General features: G+C 30.3%; 1 protein-coding gene across 1 annotated transcript; it reads right to left on the bottom strand.

The window, feature by feature from the left end:
- Positions 1-3: 3 nt before the first annotated feature.
- On the bottom strand, positions 4-27,580 carry LOC126773302 (actin-binding Rho-activating protein-like). The gene is made up of 5 exons (XM_050494132.1): positions 27,417-27,580; positions 13,705-13,841; positions 10,432-10,609; positions 2,028-2,120; positions 4-1,159 (listed from the first exon to the last, which is right to left on the bottom strand). The coding sequence occupies exons 1-5, from the start codon at positions 27,471-27,473 to the stop codon at positions 1,046-1,048; spliced, it is 579 nt and encodes a 192-aa protein (XP_050350089.1). The 5' UTR covers positions 27,474-27,580; the 3' UTR covers positions 4-1,045.
- Positions 27,581-27,996: the final 416 nt, after the last annotated feature.

Here is a 27,996-nt window from a genome sequence, read left to right as displayed (position 1 = left end):
TTAGCTTACCAAATTCCTTCCCTGATGATAACTAATCAAATAAGTTTTGATTCATGTTTATCTCAAATTGAGATTTTAATTTGACTGAAAGTTCTTATATATTATTATTATGGTATAGTGGCTAAAACATTTTACTCAAAATAGCGGGTTCTAACATAGATAATCGTCACTGAGTTTTCATGTATTTAGTTTGTGTTTATAATTCTCGTAATAGTCGGTGAATGAAAATATCGTGAAGAAATTCTTGTGTTCGGTAAAATTTTAACATACGTGTATCCACCAGCCTGTATTGGGGCAGCGTAGTAGAATAAGGTCTAAGCCTTGTCATCTTGAGGCCAGAGCAGGCCTTGTCTATGTGTATTACGTCGAATATTCCGCCATAAATAATATGAGTTGAACCGGAATTGTTAATAATATAATTATGAACGAATTATATTTAAGATATTCTACTGTAATTTAAAAAAAATCATTCACGAATTGTTTTTTTTTACTTTCAAATAAAATTACTTGTTTTAAAAAAGTACTTTTGAAACAAAATTGTAATTTTCGTGTAAGATTCCCTTTCGTCAAACAAATATTTATACACAATACAGCATTTATACCTACCTAAATAATATACACGTAACTTATATTAGGGATTCGCATTCAGTCAATAATAGCTAGCAGCGTAATAGTTAACTATAATAAATTCCCATTAAGCAAAACATATTAGAGACTATTTAATTATATTCATAATAAAACTGATATTACGTTTAGTTAGTATATAAAGTGTACATTAGTCCATTGGAGCTAAACAGACAAAATCGCGTCGCATTCTTGGCATTTATCTTCACATCATATTCTTATTTTATTATTAGCAGACTTAGTGACAATATCAGTTTCTTTGGCCTTTTTCAAAGCGACGGTACAGATGTGAATAGTTGGCATAATTCTATAAGAAACATAACAAGCAATTTTGAACTTATTGTGTATAAAGATAGGGTCTAATATTTAAGTGAGCTCCGTGCGTCGGTGCAGTTCTTTATATGTTATATATTTTTTGAATTTAATTAGGCATTGGTGACACTGATCGCCTAGCTTGTAAGGCTTTGTTGTTACAATATTCCCTGATGTCGTCGATAGGCTGCATTAGGAACACAGGGACGTCGTCGTCTCGTTTCTGAAAAATACAATTTGTGTTTCTTATATGTATGTATATAATTTATTCATTGTATATTTTGTCTAGGTTTTTTTTTTAAATATATAGGTTAGCGCGTGACTGTTTTCTCACCTGATGAAAAGTGAGGGTACAGTCTAAGGTGGAGCGCGCTACACTAGAAGATGCCTATTCACTCTTGACTTTAAGGTACCCATATTGTAGGTGGTGGGAAAAACGAAGGTCGGGAGGGTATTCCAGACCTTAGCGGTGCGTATCAGAAACGAGGAAGCAAATCGTTTCGTACGTGTCTTAGATACGTCAATTACGTACGGGTGCAGATCTTTAAGATGCCTCGCCGTTCTGTGGGCGGGAACCAAATTAAATAGTTCCTGAGCACACTCTCCGAAATATATTCTGTAGAATACCGACAGACAGGCAATAGTGTTGGTAATTTAAACGTACGTAAATATTAAATATCACGTTTTCATCTTTGCAAAACATTTTATTTTTACTTTAACAGGTAATATGTGACCTTGCTCTCTTTTAGTTTAATTAATACTTTCGGAGATACATTAAGTTGCGATTTATCTAAATAATAGGCTGCAACAGACGGTAACACAGATACGATAAAGCATTTAGTTTTGTATCAGATTGAAGCCAAGAACTCCGTCACAAACAAATGTCAAATGTTCCACTGCTGGGCTAAGGCTTACTCTCCTTTTGAGCAGCAGATATTTTCCTTCACTGCAAGTACGTGATGTATACTAATAATTTTATTATATTAAAAATTACACAAAGTATCTCGCTCTCGTCATATCTGCTAATTCAAACCTTATTTTAGAACAACATTACGATCAATATTTTACAAATTAAACTTCTAACTAGTTACCTGGAATAGAACTTCACCCTCGAAGAAAGTTAATTGATGTTTCCTCGTCCTCAGCAAGATTCCGACGAGTTTGTCAGAGATTACTGTGTAGATCTGAAATAAAGTTTCTCTTTGTAACATTGATGTCTTGCGTGTTGACTCTTGAAATTATTAAGTAAAGATAGATTTATGTATTTTATCCAAATGTATTATTTCGTTGTCAAGCAACATTTATAAAATATCGCTTTTTCGTAAAGCAGTTTGATGATGATGGCTGCGATAGTTTTTAAAATAAAACTACCCTCAAATTCAATAAGTTTGAAATATATTACGCTTTTATATAATATCATTCTAATATAATAAATGCGAAAGTAACTTTGTCTGTCTGTTACGCTTTCTCGGCTAAGCCATTAAACCGAATTTGATGAAATTTAGTATAAAGAAAGCTTGAATTCCAAGGAAGGATATGAACTACATTTTGACATCTAACACCTTCACCCCCTCCGCAAGCACGCAGGCGAAGCCGCGGACGACAACTAAAAATATATGTATTAAATAGGTTTCTGCACGACAAGTTTGTCTAAAATATAAGCCATTGATCGCATAACCAACATTTATTCATCTTGGCTTTCCTAAAATAACAATAATTTGAGTTGGTCAATTAGATGAAGGTTATAATACAGCAGCAACAACGTTAAAATAAAAAAAATATATAAAAATTCTTTATTAGTCGTATTAAAAAAACAATTTTTTTTTTTTAAATTTTATGACTGTCTTAAAGTTTTTGATTTAGTAGTGGAGTAGATATTAGACAATATCTAAAATTATAAGACATTCGCAATAAATCAATATACATATCGTATTAACGTCAATCGTCTGACATTGAACCGTTGATCGTAAACAAGCTGAACCGGAAACAGCTCCAGACTTATTTTCGATCGCGCCTGCTCCCATTTCCATATTCGGTTGCGCAAGTAATGTTTATGTTGCTAATTACGAGCGAACCAGCGGTCATTAGTATACGTATGCCAAATTTAAATCTTGGCCGACGTTAGCCGACACTCGGCCGTGAAGGTGTTGGAATGTCAAGCAACGTCATTGATTTGAAGTTTATGAAATTTGTACGATATCTTTTATTATATCATATTGTCGTATCATAATCAAACTTTAGTATATTGTATCAATGTCACAAGTATCTTATTGGAAACTAAATGATTACCCAACCAGATATACAGTTATATTATTGCCATTTCGTTATTTTCTTCTTCGAAATTGTACTCGTGTACTTATTTTTGTTATAGTTACATAAGATAACTTGTCTTATTAAGCTACACTCACGCTTGTAAATAAAACATTTTTGATAAAGTTTATCTTATAATTAATAATCATGTCATCAAATAATAAACCAACTTAGTAACTTCGTTCGAGAGATTCGGAGAACTTAAATACTGAAGTTTTACAATTTTCATCTTTAATTTTAAAAAGGTCAAATGTAAAAACATATATAAGCTCTTTATTTAAATTGATCTTTTATGAGAACGATTAAAGTCTTTGTTGCATGTTACGCTGCTGAGTGCGAAAAGTGATCGTTTAACGAAACAATTCTCGAAAACTAGATTTTACCGAAACGTTTCAAGAAAATGGTGTCGCTTATTACAAGGTTAAAAATGATGATTATTATATAATATAATATACAAATCATTTTATTTCAATATATTTCTATGCGATTAATATGAAGCTTCTTTAGATCCCGAGGTCCTTGGTTCAAATATTTGACGGGCCAATAAAAAGTTAGTGGGTTTTTCAATCCAAAACTCTCAGTAGCAGCACGGAGTCTGGAAGTTTGAGGTGTGTACACTCTGGTGAAGTGAAATGAAGCAAGTGAAACCGTTGGTCCTCTGCTTGAACGCTTTCTGGTCGTGTCGAATTTGCAGTCCCATCGGTTTGTGAAGTGGTGTGCATCAGTGTTTACACACACACTTGTGCATTACATCACACGAAAAATAAGTGACATTTGACAACTGAGATATTTTTGTTTTTTTTTTTTGGGTGTATGCTTATTTGTTATTACACAAATTTTTTATTTTTTACTGATCCGAATATGATATTAAACAATTAAATTAGTAGTAATTACTTTAATCTATTACAATTATCTTAATTACTACTACACATTTTCTTTTCTGTAATGCAGCAGAGAAAATCGCCAACGATGCTTGGTTTAAAGCTTCTTAACAAATTTCATCAAAACCGGTTTAGTGGTTTACCCGTGAAAGCGTAACAGTCAGACAGAGTTGGTTTCGCATTTATATTAGTATAAATATTACTTGGCGCGATACAAATGTATTTTAATATATATATATTTTTTTCAAATATATTAAATAATAAAATGTTCTTTTATTAAACAACATCACAGATTCAAAGGATCCATAACAGTATTAGTTTCAATTTTATTATGATGTTATATTTACTTTAAATAATTAATTTTACTTAATTTAATTAACGAAATTTGATCTAACGATAAAAAATACATTCATTTTATAAACTTACTTTTTTAATTGGACTTACGAACAAAAGAACAATGGATAATGTAAACGTAGTTATTATGTAAACACATTAATTATATTCGTATTTTAAGAGAATAATAAAAAAAACTAAAATAAGTGTAGCCTGAAAAATTAAACTTCAATCAAAAACGTTATTTGAAATTTCTATAGACTACTCCGATGAAAGAACGAATAAAGATAAACAAACCTTAGATCTGCTAATATATTATATAAAATATTATTATTATGCACTATATCTTGATTAATATATCTTTATTTATAATACAACAATATTCCACTGATCTACTCATAACCACTTTAATTTTACTTCCAAAGTTCCGATAGAAACTTTACCGACATTCTAAACGCCATTTTTTTGCGAATCCAAAATTATAATCATAGATTATTGAAGATTTCGACCAATGATGTCGCGTCAATTAAATGTCAAAGTTGCTTATTTGTGTTAGTTAGTTGTTTATTCTTGTTGTGGTTGGAATAGACTATATAAAATCTATACACATTTAATGAATTCTATATTTTCGTGTAATAAAAGACATATTAGACTGTGATCAAAGTTTAATTAACTAATTTGGCTTTTATTTGAATGTTTATGGGTCGGTTGAATATGTCGTCCTATTATGCGATAAGGGACCAATTTGTGAATCTGATATTAGTTTTTCTGTTTTTGACAATAAACATTTCTAGACAGAGTTAAACGCTCTCAAATGCGACACAGATGTGATAAAAAATGAAGTCTTTTGACCAATTTCAGCCAACCTTAAGATGGATTAGCCAATTGCGCAGGCATATTATAGTTATAGTGCACAAGTGTGTGCGCAGACACAGATGCACACTCTTTTTCCTCACTCTAATAATCCGTTGTCTCAATCCGACACGACCGGAAAGAGCTCAGGCGCAGACCCACAGCTTTACGTGCTTTCCGTGGCACAGGAGTGTAAGCACTGCCAATTTACTGAGAATTTTAGGTAGAAAAACTTTTCCGACTCAGTGTTTGAACCGCAAATCCAGAAATTCTGCTGCCTTATAGCTAGCTACTAGATATAAAAACAGCTCTTTATTAGTTACGAAACCCCGTTCATGACAATTTTTTTGTATGTGTATGAGTTTATATTTAAGTAACACGGATGTAACGGCTAAAGTATTGACGGCGCGGCTATAATTAAGTGTCTAAGAAAACAATGAGCGATCCCAAGAACATTTCTAACCCTGAATATTTCAAACGTGTATCATACCGACTGCTGCCAAGATAATTACCGTCACATTTGATACCCATTCGTTTATTTTCGAATCGATACTATGAGACGTTTATTTATAAATTAAATAGTATTAGTGCTTTCTATGTCTTCTTCCGCGGAAAGTTTAAAATGTATGTTGATGATTTTCTGTGTCAGTTTTATTTAATAAAAAAATCGTATGTGGTCTTATTTATTACATACTGGTTTTCATCAGTGGATCGCGTGGGATGTATTAAATATAAAAATCCCTTATCCTTCCTTGGGGCACGAGGTAGCTTCATACCAAATTTCAACAAAATCGATTCAGGTTAGCCGTGAAAACGTAACGGTCGTACAGACACTTTTGCATTTATAATATTAGTTTAGATTATATACTTGTAGCGGGTTGATTGAATGTTATTGAAGATTAAAAGAATGTGGCTACCATGCTAACTGCTATCTTAACTTTTCGCGAAACCGAGGTCTATACTAAATTTTAAGCGAGTTTTTATCTAATTTTAAGATGTGCGTTTGATATGTTTAATATTCAGTCAATTAGAACTTTGGCTTAAATATTTTTACTTCACCTGTTAAACTTTTTACTGAAAACAATTGTACATACACTATTGGTCACAAATTTTAATTTTATTGATTTTAGTACATGGATCAAAAGTAAAAGCTTAATTTTATACAAAAAAAATAACATTGTACGTATACACAAAGTCTTGATACTTTGAGTATGTGTGTGTAGATTTGATTGATTGAAAGAACAAATGTGGTAAGCAACTGCGCATTCGGTAACTAAGTGTTGACATCTGGTCTTACATTGCCAATGCGCTTCAAGCATGTCTAAATAATGAAATGACATACTAGTACTTACTGACTGCCTCTTTGGTCTAGTGGCTATATATAAGGCTGCAGATTCGGAAGTCCTGGATTCAATGCCCAGGCCGGGCCAATAAAAACTTATTTATTTTTTCTGTCAGAAAATTCTCAGTAGCAGCCCGGAGTCTGAAAGTTGGAAGTGTGTACACTCCCGTGCCTCGGAAAGCACGTAAAGTCGTTTACCCTGCGCCTGAACTCTTTCTGGTCGTGTCGGATTGCCGTCCCATCGGATTATAAGAGTTAGGTAATAGAGATTGCATCTGTGTTTGCGCACACATTTGTGCGCAATAATATCTCCTGCGAAGTTGGCTAATCTCTCTTGAGATTGGCCACTGTGGCCGAAATCGGTCTGAAGGACATTATTATTATTATTACTTAATTATTTATAATATATATTATCAGTATACAAATGCTGACTACATTACGGCTCCACCCGTGAAATTTTTATTCTTATTAAAATAATAAAATTTATTAGCAACATAAACCAGAGCCATAATGTTATTAACCGGATCAATATTTATGATTTTCTTTGTCGATAATAATCTAAAATATATAAAGTATTAATAAACCTATTATAGAATCATTTCTCGGATTTTGACTATGAACTAACGCTTAGAAAAAATAAATATATTGCATTAAAATGATTTGAATCGTTTATAAGTTACACTTTCATTAATATACACAAAAACGAATGTATACGTTTATATGCATGATTATGTTTGTATATAATTATATATATGAATGTATATATCCGTGGTAGGCGTTTACAGCTTTCATCTAATCGAGATCTATAGCGAAAACCATTCAAAATATTATGATGCGCTTTAGTTTTGTCCATCCTATAAACCAATAAAAACAAAAACGTAAATGAAATGTTGGATAAAATACAATATATTTGTATAGATGTATCACACTTGTGATACGGCGATAATAGAAAGTGAAATAATACGAAAAAGCCTAGCGGTTATAACACGTGAAACTCAACTGACGATTGCGGGCTTAAAGCCGGATAACAATATCAGTATTGTAATGAACTGAATCTATACTAATAACAAATATATAAACAGATATGTATATACATACACACATATATAAACACACATATATATATAAACACATATACATACACATATAATTTAATTTATTCCTTACCCAGTCGATGCGTCACTAACAATATTCTATGATTATTATGCCTTAATTACATATATTGGTACAAGAAGAGTAATTATTACAGGTAAATACAATTATAACTGTTTCATAATCATGTTTAGTAGAAGTTCCTACGTTTCAAGTTGATATATTGTTGCGGTTTTACTTTGAATTGTTTCAAAGAGAAACATGACAGTACAAATATATTATTATTTCAATTAATACTTTATTACAATCGGATAATTTAATTTAATTACTTGTATTCTAATATGTAAATCGTAACTGAATATTTCAAGTGAAAATCCAAACAAGCATCAATTTGGTTTTATGTGCTTAATTTGTGTCTGTAATTTATCGCTAGTTATATATTTATGTTGTACTGTTTTCTCTAAAAATCATAATGCAATAGCAAGATACACAAGACATAAATGAACAACACGAATGAATTAGTTTATTTAATTTTTTTTTTTTGAAAACTTAACCCCATGTTTACTGGTGGTAGGGCTTTGTGCAAGCCCGTCTGGGTAGGTACCACCCACTCATCAGATATTCTACCGCAAAACAGCAGTACTTGGTATTGTTGCGTTTCGGTTTGAAGGGTGAGTGAGCCATTGTTATATTCATATTTATAATTATTATATTTTATAAAAAAAACTATGGTAACGCTCACAAATCTATGTAAAAGTAGACACACGTACGTACAGTCGTACACACACAATTACAAACTATTCTATAAAAGACTGTATATAATTATTAACACCTTGAAATGTGGAAATAAATCAAAATGTTGACGCTCAATAATTGAGCAGAATATCTTGAAATGATAAGTCAATAACAGTTTGAGATAATTAATTGAGGTTGAAATTCAAATGCATTATTTGTTATTAAATGTCATTCGCATTGATAAGACATTTTATAAAAATAATATCCTTTATTAGGTCGGGCCAATAATAAGTTATTGAGTTTTTCTTTCAGAAAAATTGTCAGTAGCAGCCCGGGGTCTGGAAGTTGGGAGTGTGTACACTCCCGTGTCTCGGAAAGCACGTAAAGGCATCGGTCCTGCGCCTGAGCCCTTTCCGGTCGTGTCGGATTACCATCACATCGGATTATGAGAGCTAGAGAATAGAGAGCGCACCTGTGTTTGCACACACACTTGTGCATTATAATATGTCCTGTGCAGTTGACTAATCTTTCTTGAGATTGGCCGCCGTGGCCGAAATCAGTCTGGAGGATCTTAGTTCTTTGTTTCTACGAAACTTGATACATAAATCGCTATTTTACACAAAATACGCTTTTAAAATGGATTTTATAATTGTCATTTTTCTCTTTACTTTATTCAAAAATATGAATTTATAATATACAACATGGGTCATTAAATATTGTATGATGTCTTAATAGCCAAATAATTCGGGACTTTAAACTGGCTTAAACCTCTCCATCTATTCTATATATCTATCCTGGGGATAGCCGAAATATTTGGGTTACACTAAAACCCTAAAAACAAAATTCATGGTTAAAGAAACCTTACCAAATCTACTGGTGGTAGGGCTTATGCTAATAAAACCTACCACCAACTCAACAATCATTCTACTACTTTGTATAACAAAAACGTCAAAAGCTAAAGTGTACAGTTCAGTTACTATCAGGCGGCACATTTGAAAATAAATTTAGAAAATGTAACCAAATATTTCGAACACGTTATCTATTATAAAGACACTGCTGAAAATAAACCGCTGTTAATCGTTATAGCCCGCTAACGCACATTTTCCCGGCGAAATGGTGACACAATAATAAATATTTTTAGTCTGTTATTATCTTTGAAAAACATAATTGCCAATTTCTTAACGTGTTTAAAGTTTGTCTTTAACAGATTTAAATTCACCGAAGTTCTTCCATCAAAGTTATGTTTAATGTTTTTGTTCAGAATACACATTTATTCAGCTCTATAATAAACAACCAATTATTTTCCTGGAAATTAATATTGTATAACTACTTCTTTGTTACAAGTTATACATTTAAGCACTAAAAGAGATAAGTTTTAAAATATGGACATCAGGAAGCAACATTTTTTATATTTTTTTGTTTCTTTACGTGATTGCATGAATACCAAGTTTTAGCTTTCAATCAAATTTTGAATGTCGGAACGAATGCTTTAAGAAAAAAATGATGCGTGTCGTAAAAAACGGCTCTTTACTTTGGCATATAGGTTGATTGACAGAGCAATTAGGCGTTATACGATAGAAATGTACCTTCATTTCAGGTTCAGTTATTTTGCAATTTTTAACTCATATTCCGAAGTAGTTTTGTCTGATTTTCTGACGCTTGATTTTTATTGTTTCTCTAATTTAGATTTCGTCTGTTCTACAAGTATGTCTGTGTGCGAGTGTAATGTTTATAAAATGCTTACGCATTTAAAAATATCTTTTCCTATTTACAAATCGTGAGATCAAATTATGATATTGATATTTTTGTTTTATCATAAAAGTTTCAGATAAGGCGATCTTTAAGGACGTCAAATAAGACGCTGATAGTTTTGACAGATAAATTAGTACCTATTTAATTCTTGACATAATATTCATCCTGTCAAATTTGCGTAAACTTTAAAATACTTACTGTGAAAAGTTCTCCAAACGAGATAACTTTAGTGGCATCCTTTAGTTCAGGCGGGAGAAGACTCTTGCACGGAGATTTACCATACTCGTGAATAATTTCACATAACTCCTTCATCTCTGTACAAACTCTGGCTTGTGCCTCTGCTCCCCTGTACTCTGTCATAGAACCCGGGATTGGCCTTGAACAAACAAAAATATCTTTTTAATTACTTCCTTAATGCTACAGACATATGCAGGTTTCCTGCAAATTCCTTCATCGTCGAGTACAAGATGAGTTATAAACACAAATGCTACTTGCTCCGGCTTGGGTTTGAGCTTGCAATCTTCCAAATTAAATCAAGTGTTTCAATAAATATATAAATATAATAATAGTGAACAATATAAGTTTTGCTGAAAAACATGTTGAGTTTCTTTTGCCGTTTCATCGTTCGTTTCTGGTCATTTTATTCAGGTCTGGTTTATTTCTTTCCGAAAAAAATGTTTTTTGTTAATCAATAAGCAAGTGTAACGATTATTTACTTGAATTTTGAATATGAGAACTAGATGCATGATGGTATAAAATACCATCATATGGCCCAATTGCTCGTTGTGGCACAACATATATTAATAAATTCCATCCATACAAGTACACTCAATTAGTGTTTTTGGCATAAATCAGAAAGAAAAAACCAAAAGTCTTTAAGATGTCTGTATTTTTGTTCGAGAACGGAAGAGAAATAAAAATCAAGGTTTCAAAGGAATGTTTATCGAATATAGCAAGAACAGCTGGCAATTGCGTTGGTTATCGCGGAAATTGTGACAAGAGATGATCATAAAAATATTCTTTGATGTAATTCTTTGTGTTTACGTTTCGCATAACTTTGGAGTAACCTTCGCCAAATGGTATTTGAAAATCAGAACGGAGAACATTAATACAGTTGTTACATAAATCAACTGTATTAATATTTTTTATAATAATTTACTTTTAACATTATTTTTATTGAAATCATTATTCTTAGTAGTACTTATTTATCAATAAGGTCTTAGTCATCATTACTAATATTATAAATATGAGCGTGTTACGCTTGCACGTATGACTTACTCAATCGATCATCATTTATTTGTGCAATGTGTATACGTTGCCAGACAGGTCAGACAGGCACAAAAAGGACATAGAGGGACCTAACACTCATACGCGGATGAAGCCGCTGAGCGAAACTCATAATCTTATATAAATATATATAAAGAGCTGTTTATAAATTTATTGTATTATTTTATACAATACAAAAAACGATGAAAATTTTTGTAATTACAGACTTCGTTCATTGTTCCTTCATTTAGTGGTTAATATAGAGTTCATTTGTACGTGATTGAAGATTAACAATGATTTTTTTCTATTTCACATTTATAATATGTAATATTTATATAAAAATTACAAGTTTGTTTAATCCGCATAACAAATTTAGTACCTTATTTTTTAAGTTATGTAGCATTTCTTATTTTGAAAGAATTATTAAACAAAAATTTCATCTATATATCGACTAGAGGCCATATATTTTATTGTTTGGTTATCAGGAAAACCTACATATGTTAATTGAAATTCTGCTAGATAAAGCTTATTCCATCTCGTTAGTCAAATACCTACAGACTAACTACTTTGCACTTAGAGAAGAGGGCTTAATTCAATAATGTCATAAGTAATTATCAAAACATGATAATATAGAAAATGAATTTCATATTAAAAAAAATTTACAATAATAAATTTCATTATTTATTTATTTAATAGGAACACTAACAATATACATATTAAATGGTGGCATACATAACATTCACAGAGAAAAAATCAACTTCTGATATGTATATCAATTATAAGTGTACACAACATTCAAAAAGTATCGCGTCAACATAAAATACATTAAAAATAATTATTATTGACCTATGCTTAACACAATATAAAAAAAACACCCAAAAAATAAAAAATAAAATTAAATAAAACAACAACAGGATCTTAACGCACTATTTTGATAATGGACATTTTTGTATATACATATCCAAAAAAGGTATACAGATAAGATTGATTCTCTTGTATTCTTGTGTTTATAAATGTGTATAAATTCCCTAATACACTCTGTATTAGGGAATTTATAAATATAATATATTTAATATAAAACAGTTTAGCAGTGCTATTCTGTAAGTACTCACTTTTTTTACTTACCCAGGAAACTTTGACAACAGACTTCTGGTGATCTACTATTTTAATGCGTGTGTTCTTGAAATGTTATAATTATTTTGTCGATGTCGCATATGTCTTTTTGATATTTCACGAGCGATTAGTGCGGAGAGTTTCGAGTATGTTCTCTATCAATTTGACGACCATTCATTTTTTTTTGTTTGGTATATGTTGACGAGCGATATGGTTATCAATAAAAAATATATAACGGTTTTTAGAAATAAGAGAAGAAAATAATAGTAATATGATTTCCTGATTAAATAACGAAGCTTTCATCCTCGGAAATTCATTCTATTTAGATACCATTATATGAATTGATCTTATATTTTTTGTAAGAAAATACCTTGTCGTATATTGTAAGGCTCATATTTTGTAATAGTGTGTGCACTTTGATATAATTACTTGATATATAGATATTATAAGCACTAGCTAGTTGCCCAGACTTTATACGGTTAAATATATTGATTTTAATTTTATATAATAAAATATGAAATTATAATTATACAATAACTAACGTGTTAAAATAAAGATAATTTATTTTTAATACTTCTGTGAAAAATTTTAAACTACAAAATTTCATTTTTATTATAAAAGAGAATCTTATAATAATAATAATACTATGTAACCAATAAATTAAGCTAAAATATTCTTTTAATTTATTTGTTAAATATGTTATATGTATATTGAATTAAAAAAAGTATAGAATACTGCGCTGCGTTGAACGAAACGACAGTTGAAGGCTGCTAGCATTCATTTATTTTTAGAGTACTTACGTATATTCATAATTTTGATACGTACACAATTAATATAATATTGTTTTTTAGAATTTGTTAAGTAATGGTTAATTATTTATTTTATGTTTCATTTTTATTGCTTTATCTTTCTATATAGATTTTTGCGTTTTTTTCGCATTACAATATATTTTTCTTTCTTTATATATTCTCACAATATCAATAATGTATATTTTGTCGATGTAAATAAGTATATAATTTCAACGAAACTTTAATATGTTTATAAAGAGATTAAAAAAATTTTATTACAACAATTTAAATAGTATATACTCACTTTCCATATTCATCTTTAGAAAATGTTGGTTTGGCATTTTTGTCAAAATGTCCACTGAAAGCGGTTATTTTCTGTAACTCACTGTGCGCCTGCGCTTTGTTGTCGAATGCTGATATTAAATCTGTTAACGATGAACTCTGTAAACAAGGAATTTATTATTATTAGATACTGTTTGGAATTCTTTGGCAACGTTTTCTATGTTTAACGTTTAATAGTAGCTATAAAAATGATAAATATAATGTTATTGTATTAATCATATTTTGAAATGTATATTTTCTTAGTATTTAGTCTTATCGTAAATATATTTTTATCATATAAACTATCTATGATAAAGAAATGTATACAATTTTCAGAATTAATTTGAATAAAATGAATGTTTTATATTGTAACTCAGCTCTTATATGATAAGGCTATTACTTATGTTATCGTAAAAACTTTTTATATAATATTTAATATTTTATGTATAATAATATAAACAAAAAAAAAAAAACTATTTAAAATTGCTAAAATAAAAATATTAAAAGAATATAATAATAAGAGATCAAAAAACATTAGTAATCTCATTGTATGAACATTAATGATAAGTAACAGCCTGTGAATGTCCCACTGCTGGGCTAAGGCCTTCTCTGCCTTTTGAGGAGAAGGTTTGAAGGTTATTACACCACGCTGCTCCAATGCGGGTCAGTAGAATACACATGTGGCATAATTTTAATGAAATTAGACACATGCAGGTTTCCTCACGATGTTTTCCTTCACCGTCAAGCACGAGATGAATTATAAATAGAAATTAAGCACATGAAATTCGGTGGTGCTTGCCCGGGCTTGAAGCCACGATCATCGGTTAAGATTCATGAGGTCTAAACACTAGCTCATCTCGACTTTTTTTTACTACTGTTACTACTTAATAATTAGATTGGCAGAAAATGTGATATGAAGTTTATAATATTTTATACTTATAGCTAAATATTAACATATTTAAAATAAATAAACCGAGACAAAGTAAAACCCGTACTGACAGAAGCTTTCAACTTCTGAAATATTTATTTATTATTATTATAAAAAAATCATAAACAAATTAATGTAGCTTGATGTTATTCATGCCATTCAGGAACATAAGAATTCAACGTCTTAAGTTATTAGATTAATAATTATAATCTAAATTAGAATAAAAGCTTATAATAACAGCATTACTAAACACGGAAAATTATAGCTTATGTTACAAAAAATAAAGCATGTATTTGTTCGAGCTCGGTGTATCTAAGCATCGTTCATCCGATTGAGATGAAAATTTGTATAATTGTTGACATTTATTTTTTCTTTCATGTACTAGAAATCCTCTGACACATCGCCTACTGTACATCTTTAGTCATGTTAGTAGTTTCTTACAAATAAAATTTAGGGGGAGTTAACTATTGCTAATTTTCATGTAGGCTTCACATTTTTTTTTATCAATTACAAACTATGTCGCATTTACAATTGCGTAGGAAATTAAATGACTCATGTGTAAAATATTCAGAACCAAATATAGAAACAGAGATGCCGTTCACCAGATGAATAATAATGGACAAAGAGCGTCTCAATGAAGTGCAACAAAGATAAATGATTGAATCTCTGGGATCATTAAGCATTGGCCACGATAGATTTCGAGCGATTGTTTGATTGATTTGTCAAAAGGAAATGGAAACTGAAATTATCAGTTGTAGCGAATTGTTAACAATTTCGTCTACAACAAACAAGGTGACGTTCTCATTTAAATATTAACGTATTTGAATTAAACTTTCAATTGACTATTTTATGATTACAAAAAAAATATACTTTTTAAGTTTTAAAAAGGTAATTGAATTGTGATAAAAAAAAATATACTTGAGTTCAAATAAGTTCGTCCTTCAAACTTGATTGAGGAGCTCATAGCAATAATGTATTATACATATATGTACATTATTAACGAAACACTACAATCTTATTTAATATAAGTACGTTATATTTTATTATTTGTTTTCTTTAATAATATTTCTAATGGTATAGTTTCACGTGTGCTAGGGATACCGTACAGGCTATATTTTTATATAATGTTGTTAAAATATGATAATTCAATTAGATATAACTAAATTATAATTCTATTGAGGTTACATAAACTTGTGTTATCTATTTTCATACCTAAAATAATATTTAATGAAAAATTATTTAATGTCCGAGAACACTGACTGAAACTCAAAATTAATATCGTCTAAATTGGATAAATCCAGAAAGCCTTTTTGGCTTCAGGTTAAATGTTGTATCAAAATATTAAATTTGAATTTGTCTTATCTTTGCCCAGGGTAATGTAAATTTAAAAAGTATAAAATGTCTCTTTATCATATTTTCATTTACCGTTCATAAGGAAATCCGAAAATAAAAGTAATATAATAAATTGCAGAAATATATTGTATATTTAAAGAATACACGCATCGAAATATAGCGTATCACCGTAAGTCAGATTTTAACACTGCCTTTACAGAATAGTAGTTGCATATGTATATCAATATTTTATACTTCTGTAATTGTTGACATAAGTGGACTATGACGTCGTCATATACACATATTAATATTATATGGAATCGCTTTTTATATTAACAATTTCTGTATACAGAGGGCATTTACTACATGATATCAGGTTACCCTGTCATATATCAATACTTTTTAAAACGTGATCAAGCCAATGACCTGACAAAGGCGGCGATACAACTGAATGCCAAAAGGCGGAGAATCGGAAGCTTTGACGCATCTTGGGAGAAGCCTACTTGCCTACTTCCTGTAGCGGATAATAATAATAATATCCTGGGACATTTTTTATACACGGCCATCTGATCCCAAATTAAGCTTGTACCAAGCTTGTGCTATGGAAACCAGACAACTGATATACTACATATACTACTTTTCCTTTGTAAATACATACTTATATAGATAATTACACCCAGACTCAGGACAAACTGTCTGTTCTGGGTGGGAATCGAACCCACAACCTTCGGCGTGAAAGGCAAGTATCTACCAACCACGCCAACCGGCTCGTCTAATTTATGATATTGATATGATTATGACCAAGTCACTGAAATTGCAGGCACAAATATTAGAACAAGATTACTGGCATATTCACAATATAGAATAGGAAGGTGGACGAGTATATGGGCCACCTGATGGTAAGTGGTCACCAAACGCCCTTAGACATTGGCATTGTAAGTAATGTCAACCATCGCTTACAGCCAATGCGCCACCAACCTTGGGAACTAAGATTTTATGTCCCTTGTGCCTGTAATTACACTGGCTCGCTCACCCTTCAAACCGGAACACAACAATATCAAGTATTGCTGTTTTGCGGTAGAATATCTGATGAGTGGGTGGTACCTACCCAGACGAGCTTGCACAAAGCCCTACCACCAGTAAATAAATATAAATAGTAATATAAAGAACAGGGTGATCAAGATCAGGTAATTATGGTCAGTTTGCCTTCCTGCTATAAAATAAAAAATATATCTTAAATACATATTTAAAATTTTATGTTGTTGAGACTGTTGATAATAAGGTAAGAATATATTTATTGTTATTTAGTATTTAAGACGCTTCAAGTAAGGTCGAATTATGAAATATAAATAGAAAACTAGAATGAGTGCACAATTGACCCGTAATAGAAGTTTTCTATTATAAGAAAAAATATATAAACGATTAAGTTCTAAGGGCACATTGTTTTTATCAAACAAATCACTGTCGCCATATTCACAAGTTCATTATTCGTTATTCAAATTTTCGATCTTTCCGGTATAAAATTATTTAATGAAAGCATAATTTTGTTTGTTGTAAGTAAAGATCAAAATATTTTATTTATATAAGTGACCACTGATAAATAATTCGACTTCATTTATAATTATTATTAATCGATCGAAATCCTTCACTGGTTGAGTCTTTTGACGAGCAAATTTTTGCTTTCTTAATCTTTGTAATTTGTAATCTTTGTACCCGACCCAACTTTCTACAATTGTCTAAGGCTTTAATCAATAGATTTATCGTCTTAAAAGTAAACATAGATATATAATAAACCACAAATGTGCAAGTGAACTCACGATCCGTACCATACTTAGTTCTGTTGGAAGATTTTGCACTATAACTTTGTTTTCTAGGAGGTCAATAGAATTCAAAGAATGCAAATTACAAGTACCTTTTAATTTCTACAGAATATAATTAAAATTAGTGTTTATTATAATGAAGTTACAGGTCCTAATGTTAAGACTATACAGAGTAATATCAGCATTAAGGTAATAAAATTCGAAACATAACATAATGTATAGCCACCTCTTTTCTTCTTCCTTTATACGTAATGCAAGAGTATAAGAAGACAAAAGTAACATCCTATAAATATTCCAGGGTTCCTCTTCTCTTGAGGAGAAGGTTTGGTGTTAATTCCATCACGCTGCTCATTTACAGGTTGCCATTATAAATTTAATATTAATAAAATAATTTAATTTGGTTTGTATTAATTATATTAATCAGAATATAATTTGGTAAATTTTTCCTTGCATATATTCTATGCACTTGAAATCGAAAAATAGTAATATTTTGTTTGAAATTTATTTCCTCCGAATATGCATCGTGAATAACAAAGTAATTGACGGTTTTCATCGTAAATTCTAATTAAAACAAGACAGATTTATACCTGACGGTCTGCCAACACCTGCCGACGTTTGGACTCGGAATACATACTTGGTAATCGCAATAATTCATCACTTCTTGAAATATTATTTTCTATACTAACAATAATATTTACTGGTTAAATTTAATCAATATTGTTAAAGGAAATATTAGCATTTCTCTCGCAGCTCAATTTCGTTTTTCATTAATTTCTATGGCATCGAACGTCTCAAAAGAAAAATAAGATTTTTTCAGCCAATTTTAAAATATTTGGTTGCAATGATTTAGATTAAGGGAGCGAAACCTTCTCATCAAAAAGAGGTGCGGAGGCCTTTAGCCCAGCAGTGGGACATTCACAGGCTGTTACGGTACGGTAAGGGAGCGAAACATCATAGAATGTCTGACCAGATGTTGCATAAATTATTTTTGTCTAGCTCAAAGGAATATAATTAATTCTCACTTTATCACAATCGAATCGAAGCGTGATCGTTGCCGTTTTTCCGTTTTCTTATTATTTAATTGAATTATCGGCTATTGTTATAAGAATCAATAATTAATTTTGATTTTGACACAACGGTATATGTTAACATCATATCGGTTCGGTTCCGATTCGAATAAATACAGATGATTCAAAGTTGGATCGGAATTGAACCGGGAACGTATCGTAATCGTTATAAATTAGTAGAATTCGGCCTCTGGTCATATATGTCATCAACATGCGATTCGGGGATTTTGATAACTTTCACGTCACATTATACTGTAAAGGTGATAGTTTTTTATTTGACAGTCAATAAGTAAGTGTAATTCTTTTGTATTGAATAATAAAGGATTTTGAGTTTTTTATGATAATCCATATAGAATTGAATGTAGAAAGAAGTTGGCTTACTATGAAATTATTATAATTAGAATGATATGCATACTTGTATATACAATATGTATGACCCTATAAGTTAGAAATATACTTAGATGTACTTCAACTACTTGGATAATAATTGGTTTTTGAGACGCCTTAACAAAAACCTGAATCACATCTATTAGCATCTGGAGTTGCGTTGGCTCACTCACCCTTCAAGCCGGAACACAACAATCCTAATGCTTTTTGGTGGTAGAATAACTGATGAGTGGGTTGTACATACCCACTAACTAACTGACTAAGTCGGTCAGTCAGTTTGTCTATCTGTGCACTCGCAATCTACCAGTTGTAATTACCTGTGAGAACGAGAAGAGAATACATATACATATATTCGCATCTCATTCTTTCGTTCGCTTGATTGAGTATCCTTTCAAATACGATAACACTTGTAAGCATCATTTAACGTGTGAAATCGAGTATTCTTACATCCATTTCAAATATAAAAATGGGTAAGCTGAATCCATGAAATAGTTTTTAATAAATAAAATGAGAAACGATGGTTATAAATATAATTTAGGATTAATTCAAATTGTATATCAAAATATTAAACGATGAGAAATATCAAGTAAACGTAGTATAACTAAACATATGTAATTAGTTACTGTTCGAGTTAGTCAAATATTTTGAGTTGTAACTTCTTTAATAATATCCAGGAAAACGTGTGGGATTGTAGATTATTCGTTTGGACGTGAACGCAATTCATCTCCGTATTAAAATGAAACGCGAGCAAGTTACGCAACGGTTAGTTCACAAACACATTAGTTCACATAACATTACCTAATGTTATTTCATTTATCAACACAGTTCAACTACAGTAACTATGTCAGATTTATTCTAACGCTGAATAGCAATACTTTCTCCGATTACATTCTGGTTTTAAAGATGAGTCAGTGTATAAGCATCTAAAATCACATAGTTGACGATATATTAACAGGGTAAAAGGAATGGAATGTCTTCTTATAATACCAATATTAATAGTGGTGGGTGACCACTTGGTGAATGATCACTTCGCATCATGTGGACCCCACTAATCACATATTCTATCGTCAAGGCAATACTTCGTCATTACTAAGTATTAACTTACCCTTAAAACCGGAATACATCATTTGTGAATTTGTTTGTTCCAGTTTGAAGGGCAAGCCAGTGTACACAAGGAACATAACACTTAAGTTTACAAAGTTGGTGTCTCGTTAACGATGCATGGGATAGTTGATATATCTTATAATACCAGTGCTAAGCTATATGTATTTTTAACTAAACCAATTATTAAATTTAAATCGTTTGTTATAGAAACATAAATAAATAAGACATATTCAACACAATATTATATAAATGATAAAAAGCATGGTGTTCTTACTTTTTGTTTTTCAGCTAGCATATTTAGATATAATTTTTTACTTGGTTTGGATAAGAATCGAACCCACAACCTTCGGCGTGAAAGGCAAGTATCTACCAACCACGCCAACCGGCCCGTCAAATGGCACAAACAACTAAATATTTCCTAATATCACATGCTAAGACTTCCAATTTGTCAATAATATCATATTAACACGCTTCTATATTACATATTGAGTTTCTGTCAATGATACTCACACGGTGTTGACATGTATAAGAAATTTATATTATTCTTAATAATATTTTATTTCATACAGTTGAATAATATATATAATATATTATATTATATATATACATATTTTCATTCCTTTGGAGGAAGATGTATAACTTATTAAATAAAGTTAATCCACTGCGTATATCAGATATAAATTTCTTCGTTCGGATCGTGTTCGATAAGATATGGTTTCTGCAAGTTATTTTGTTAAAATTCAAATCAAAATATTGTTTATTTAAGTGGGCTCATAATTTTAAATTATTTTTGCAAATTTTAAAATAGAAAGCAACGTGACATTTTAATGCAATAGAATATACGGTTGGTACTGCGAATACAGATTCGACCGCCCTAGGCCGTCGCGTAATTTTCCAAAATATTCATATTTTGTTTATATAATATTGGGACCAGACCTGCGCGAATCCGTGAAATTATTGATATATAACCGATGATTCGAAAGGGTTCAAATCCGTGCAAGCACCACTGAAATTTCATGTGCTTAATTTGTGATTATAATTCATCTCGTGCTTGACGGTGAAGGAAAACATCGTAAGGTAACCTGCATGTGTCTAATTTCACTAAAGTTCTGTCACACGTGCATTCCACCAACCCACATTGAAACAGCGTGGTGGAATAAGCTCCAAAACCTTCTCCTCAAAAAGAGAGAGGAGCCCAGCAGTGGGACATTCACAGGCTGTTACTGTATTAGTATAATACTTACAGTATTGTAATACTTGTGGCACAATTATTATGTGTACCTATAGTGTGCAATACACATATAATTTATTAATACATTAAGCTATTATATTATATATATATTATAAATAAAATAAATTTTATTTAAGTAAAATTAAAAGGAAATTATTGCAGTATATCTTACACTTAGCACTTTTAATACCTACGTTCAGAGATTATAAAAGTATTTTATAATCTGTTAATATTATTATTAATTTAATATTCTGATCAACATATACATATATTATAAGGATAATAACGTAAACTATAATCTTTAAACATTCAATGTTAAGTGGCGTGTAAAATATTTAGTCTGTAAACAATTTCAAACGAAGGTTAATAACCATTTTATATAAACGATCTAATTTAATACAGTGATACATAACTGTAAGTCTGAAAAATAACGTCGTGGGCGTTGTGTAAATGGCATTATTTTTTTTATCGGTTGCCGTTTCATTGTAAGGATTTCAAATCCATATAAAGTTTAATAAAAACAAGTCGAGCGAGTTTGTTGATTTTAGTCAAGTCTTAAATACAATTGCAGATTATGAAAATAACACAGTTGTGTTCAGTGAATACAAACTAATCCTTTAAAAAAATACAGAACACCAAATTAAGAATTTATTATATTATATTTTAAAAAATAAAGTTTTAGTTTTGATGTAGGTAATTTTAAATTTAAATTTCATTTATAGAATATTGAATTTTAAAATATTTTTAAAACGAAAGATTTATAGGACTAATTGCTTATTTCGGATAAGGTGTTATTTTTTTAACACCTTATCCGAAATAAGCAATTTGATAATATAAAAATCAGTGAGCATTTAAAGGTTGTAATGAAATTTAATAAATATATCTTAAATACATATGTATATATTTATAGTCAGAAATAAATTGAATTGATGTCTCCTTTGTCGGGCTGGTCCCGGGTGAATGGTAACATGACTCAACATCTGAGTCCGGCCTTGCACGGCATGTATTCAGAGCGATTATTTCGACGAGAGATGACTCAAACTTCCGACTCTTGGAGCGTTAACAGGAATGTTTCTGGTATTTAGACGTTAAAATTAGGCATCTAATATGTTTACGCCTTTGAATACGTTCCTTGTTACGTAAATCGTTTTGTGTTTAGATTTCGTGCAAATTATGGAATTTCCATGACTTATTTGTTATATCTATAATGTTGAGGTTTCTTTGTACGTGTGAGAAATACGGTATTATTTTTACTTTCAGTTCAAAATTTAAATAAATATGTTTAATATTCTGATTATTTATTACTTTTATTTATTTCTTTTATTAATATTTTTAATACACTGTTTAAGGTAATTTGACATCATTATCAGTAATCATTGTGGTCGTAGTTCCAGAATATGAATCTCGACTAAAAATAAGAGTAAAGAAAATTAGAAACATTTGTTTCGTCAATGAGCGATAATAAATAATAATGTTGCGAATGTAATTTTTTCATTGGTAACGCCTCATTAAGATTATTTATTGATTATTATTTGAAATCAATTTTATGCATAATTTGACAATTCATTCAATCTATAATCGTACAATAGCTAAATTCGATCAAATTTTTGTAGCAACCCATAATTAAAATAGCTAGTTAACCGTGAAACAATTAATTTATAAAAAATTGTTCCATTTATGAATCGGAAATCTTAAACAGATTATAACTTTGTATTATTTTAATAGATTAATAAAATGTAATAGTTTTATACCACATAATCTTATCTTTATCGATTGATGAATAATTATTTATAAAATGTGTTGTAAAATAATTGATTACTTTAAGTATTGACATAAAATATTCAACTTTGTATAAATTTTGATAATATCTGATTGATCAGTTACAGCTGCCGCTAAACGCTCCACGGCTTCTCCTGTTAAGAAAGCTTTCTGCATTTTAACAGCATCTTAGTACATAAAGAAACATGTAGCAAGATATCACACGACATATTGTAGACGTATTATTATGTTTTCACACAATCCAGCACGAGATTAATTTTAAGCACAAATTTAGCACGTGAAAATTCAGTGATGCTCTTTCGGTAAACCCTGTGAGATCGAGATGCATTTGTTAGGCAGTTTCAGTCAGTTAACGTTATAAGACGAAGATTGAGTCGTCAATTGTTATTTCATCGTAGATTATTTATCGGATTAAAGAGTTACAATAATGAATGAGTTTAGGGATTGAGTTTTATTTTATTAGATATATATATCAGCTAGTTTTAAATGCAATTATATATATTTCGTGTATCTCGAAAACGGTTGTACCGATTATTCAAAAATTTTGTATTCAATAAGGTGTTGCATTTTAGGTTTATCTACATCGGTATCTTTCTAAGGAAAATGCATTTTTGATACAAAAATTATAAATAAATTCGAGCGAGGCTCGATCTCCAAGGTAAAATTTGACAGTGTAACAGTGTTTGACAAAGTAGTTACGACAGTGCGTACATTTATATATTTTATTTTTTTTTGCTCTGTATGTTAACCTAGAAGCTCATATATTTTGTTATTAAAAAGTCTGTGTTAGATTTCGTGTTTTATTTGCGACAATCAAACGAGTCGCGCACATCCCAGTTATTGGCTGAGTTCCATAGCTATGCGGCATTGTAACAAATAGTTGTCTAGTTCACAGTGTCGTGCCATTGTGAGGAATTCAGTGATTATGTATTTCAATTAAAAAGGTTACAAGTTAAAAAACATAATAATGGAACAACTATCTTATAAAATTAACTACCGGCTCCTATTCTTTTTTACAGTGTTATAAAGTATTGTTTGTCCGTGGTTTTAATATAAAATTCCATGCAAATTTTAAGTTTGAAGAAACAGAAATACCGCTAGAGAAATATTATTATATAATTGTCTTATGAAATTAAATTGTATGATTTGTAAATGCTATATTTTTCTATGAAATTTTTCTATCCCGAGCATTCGGTTAATAAAAGTATTATATTTAGTATTATCCGCGTTATTATTAATATATCCTTGTACTGAATTTCAAAATGATCGGCTTAATATATGAGTCGTGCAAGCAGGTCAAACAAACATAAGTTCACTTTAACATTTATAACATTAACAGACATATATATTTTTTTAAATATAAACAGAAACGGATTTACGAACGAACAACTCATAAATAAAATCCGTCCGTAACTTTCCCTCATCTAAACAAATGTCTCCTCTCTTCGAAAGAAGATTTGGAGAATTTTCCAACACGCTGCTCCAATGCTATGTGAAATGACATGCAGGTTTTCCATGATAATTTTCTTTATCACCAACTTAAATTACCGGGATGAATTATAAGCATATTATGCACGCGAAAGTTCAGTGGTCTTTTGAATTTGCGATTATCGTTTTAGATTCATGCGTTTTATGATCTGGGCCAACTCAAGTTTAATATCAAAACGAAATCAAAGGTAAGAGTAACCTTTTATATATACATTATATGGTAATATATAAATACGGTAAATACTAACGCAAAATAGTTCATTGTTAAATAAAACTTTAGTGATTGCAAAGTAAAATGTTGATAAAAGCCGCTTCTCAGATAAGAATAATAAAAAAGAATAACCCACTGACTGACTGGTATGTCAACACATAGCCCAAACTACTGGAGCTAGCACCATAAAAATTTGCAAACGGGTTCCTTTTAACCAGCAGGCTTGCGGGAAGGATTTTTAATAATCTACCTGACTTGTGATAAGATAAGTGATAAAGGGGATGAAAGTTTGTACGAAAATCCTTCGTTCTTGAAGAAAGAGGTGTGGAAATTGGTACTTATCAGTACTAAATTATGACAAGAGCAAAGTCGCGTGTAAAGCGTCAGCTTCTTCAAAACCTTTATAACTGGACAAACATAGGACCTAACTATGTTTTTTGCCGTTCAAATACTTATTTTTAAATTACTTTGGCTCACTCACCCTTCAATGTATTACTGTTTGACGGTAGTTGTGCACAAATTCCTACTATACTATTGACGGTAGCTTTACATTTAATGCAATACTGTGTGATTGTGTATTGACGATTTAAAAGTGCCCTTATACTACTTGAATAAAAAAAATATTTGATTTGATTTAAAAATCAAAGGCCACCGTGACATTTTAATAAACGTGGATCAAAGCCTTTGTGATCCAATGAATAAATCCTATCACTAGAATGAAATAACGCACAACAATGAACTTTTAATTAAGTTTTTTGTTTGATTGAAATAGAAATGTAATCTAATTGAACAATCTGAGATGACACAATTAGTTAAAACCTATCGTTTTGTCCACAACTGGAGTGCGGCGAACTAAAACGGCTATATATTATGAAAAATCTTTAGTTTTATTTTTAATTTTCTAAATAATTCTGGTTTATATTATATATTAATACTTATAAATCTATAATTTCGGTAAAGTAACAGCCTGTAAATCTCCCACTGCTGGGCTAAGGCCTCCTCTCCCTTTTTGAGGAGAAGGTTTGGAGCTTATTCCACCACGCTGCTCCAATGCGGATTGGTACAATACACATGTGGCAGAATTTCGATGAAATTAGACACATGCAGGTTTCCTGTTTTCCTTCACCGTCAAGCACGAGATGAATTATAAACACAAATTAAGCACATTAACATTCAGTGGTGCTTGCTGCTAATTTCGGTCACATCATTTTTTTTAATATCCACAATTATTAATTAATTTATGTGTAAATTCCTTTTCTTTGAGCTTTGCCTATCTCAATGGCGATGTCTATTAATTATTTAATGTTTTAGTCGAAAGCTACTTATGCTTTTATAATATTGGTATCGATTTATATAAAATATAACGGCAATCTATTGTCAAAATGAAAATGTTTTTTTTTTGTGTTATTAAGTGTTTAACGAAACTACGAGAGCTTTCCCTGAAGGTTAGAAAGAAGCCTTGGCTGCAAATTAGCCTATAATATATATTAAAAAAATCGTAACTGCGTCAAAGAAAGATGAACCAACATAATTTCGTATTTATATAAAATCAGAAGAGTTACTCTTTTAAATCATATTTAAAGATAATAAATTATAGCTAGTAACTTATTATAATAAATAATAAAATATTTTACCAAAATAAAAATTTGTGAGAAAAAAAAATACAATTAAACAAAACATTGTGTATAATTCAAGTTCCAGGCTTAAAAATATAATTATTTATAACTAAACCAGAAAGTCAAATAACATGTAATTACATTAATTAAGCATTAAAATATACATATAACAATTGTATCCGATTAAAGATTTGTTTGTTTTTCCTTTCAAATGTAGTCATATCGAGAATAATACTGAAATCATCAGATGCATATCAATTAGAAATCATACCAGTAAACAGTCTGTTGCTTGAAAATGTCAATGAACGACGTATTTGTATATCGCAGTCAATTGCAAGAATTCTATTCAATATAATTTTAGTCAGTGCTCATTTGTTGTAATCTTGTTACAAGGTTATAGCTTAGTTTTATAGTTTTTATAGCTTGTTACAACAAACATGCAATCTAGAGGATACAGAAAATATCTTATTTACCTTTTTAATATTTAAATATTATAACGTTATTTTATAATTGTATAAAATTATATTGAATATTAAGTGGACAAAAAAATATAATAAAATATTTTCGTTCAAATGTAAACCTAAAGTGAATTTGAATTATACACAAAAAAAAAACAATTATAACAACAAAAACATCTATTTCTTGACTACTAAGTAGCAACCCTTTATTACATTACGTGTCTAAAATAATAAACAACATTGTTTACATGCATTTACATAAACGAAGCCTTACCCGTGATCGTCTTTGCATCGGACTGTCGCCGGGAATAGTTAGAAAGTTTCCACTCATTTCTACACAACACCAACTGTAATACTATTAGATAAAAATAACACAAGCCGTGTATATCTCGCGATGGTCAAGTCCACAGTGATGTGTTCGGTTTATGAATGAGTGACGTTTTTAAATAGGCGACTTTGGTCCACTTCTCCGTGACGTCACTGACCGGACGCGCGTGTGGGAGTGTCTACGTTCCATTATGATACCCAAATAACCATATCAGCTGTGGTTTCCGAGAAAGTTTCATTGTCTTACAATAAAACGGAATCTTTTAAAAATAACAAGGAATACTTCATAGAGGTAATTGTGTATATTATTAAAGATAGTATTAGCTGTGGTACTGAATATAAGTAACATAATTTTTGCAGATTATATAATTTAGAGGGTCAAAAAAAAATATTGAGATTTTTAAAAATAATACTGATTATGTATTCACAGCTTCAGCGTGACAATTGAGGGTAAACAAAAATTCGTATTTAATGGATACATATATAAAAATGACTATTTATAATATTTTTAAGCAGATACAAAATTT

The sequence above is a fragment of the Nymphalis io genome, chromosome 14 (assembly GCF_905147045.1).
Source record: "Nymphalis io chromosome 14, ilAglIoxx1.1, whole genome shotgun sequence".
NCBI lineage: Eukaryota > Metazoa > Arthropoda > Insecta > Lepidoptera > Nymphalidae > Nymphalis > Nymphalis io.
The sequence above is the reverse complement of the archived record's forward strand: the minus strand, read 5'-3'. Positions and strand labels throughout refer to the sequence as shown.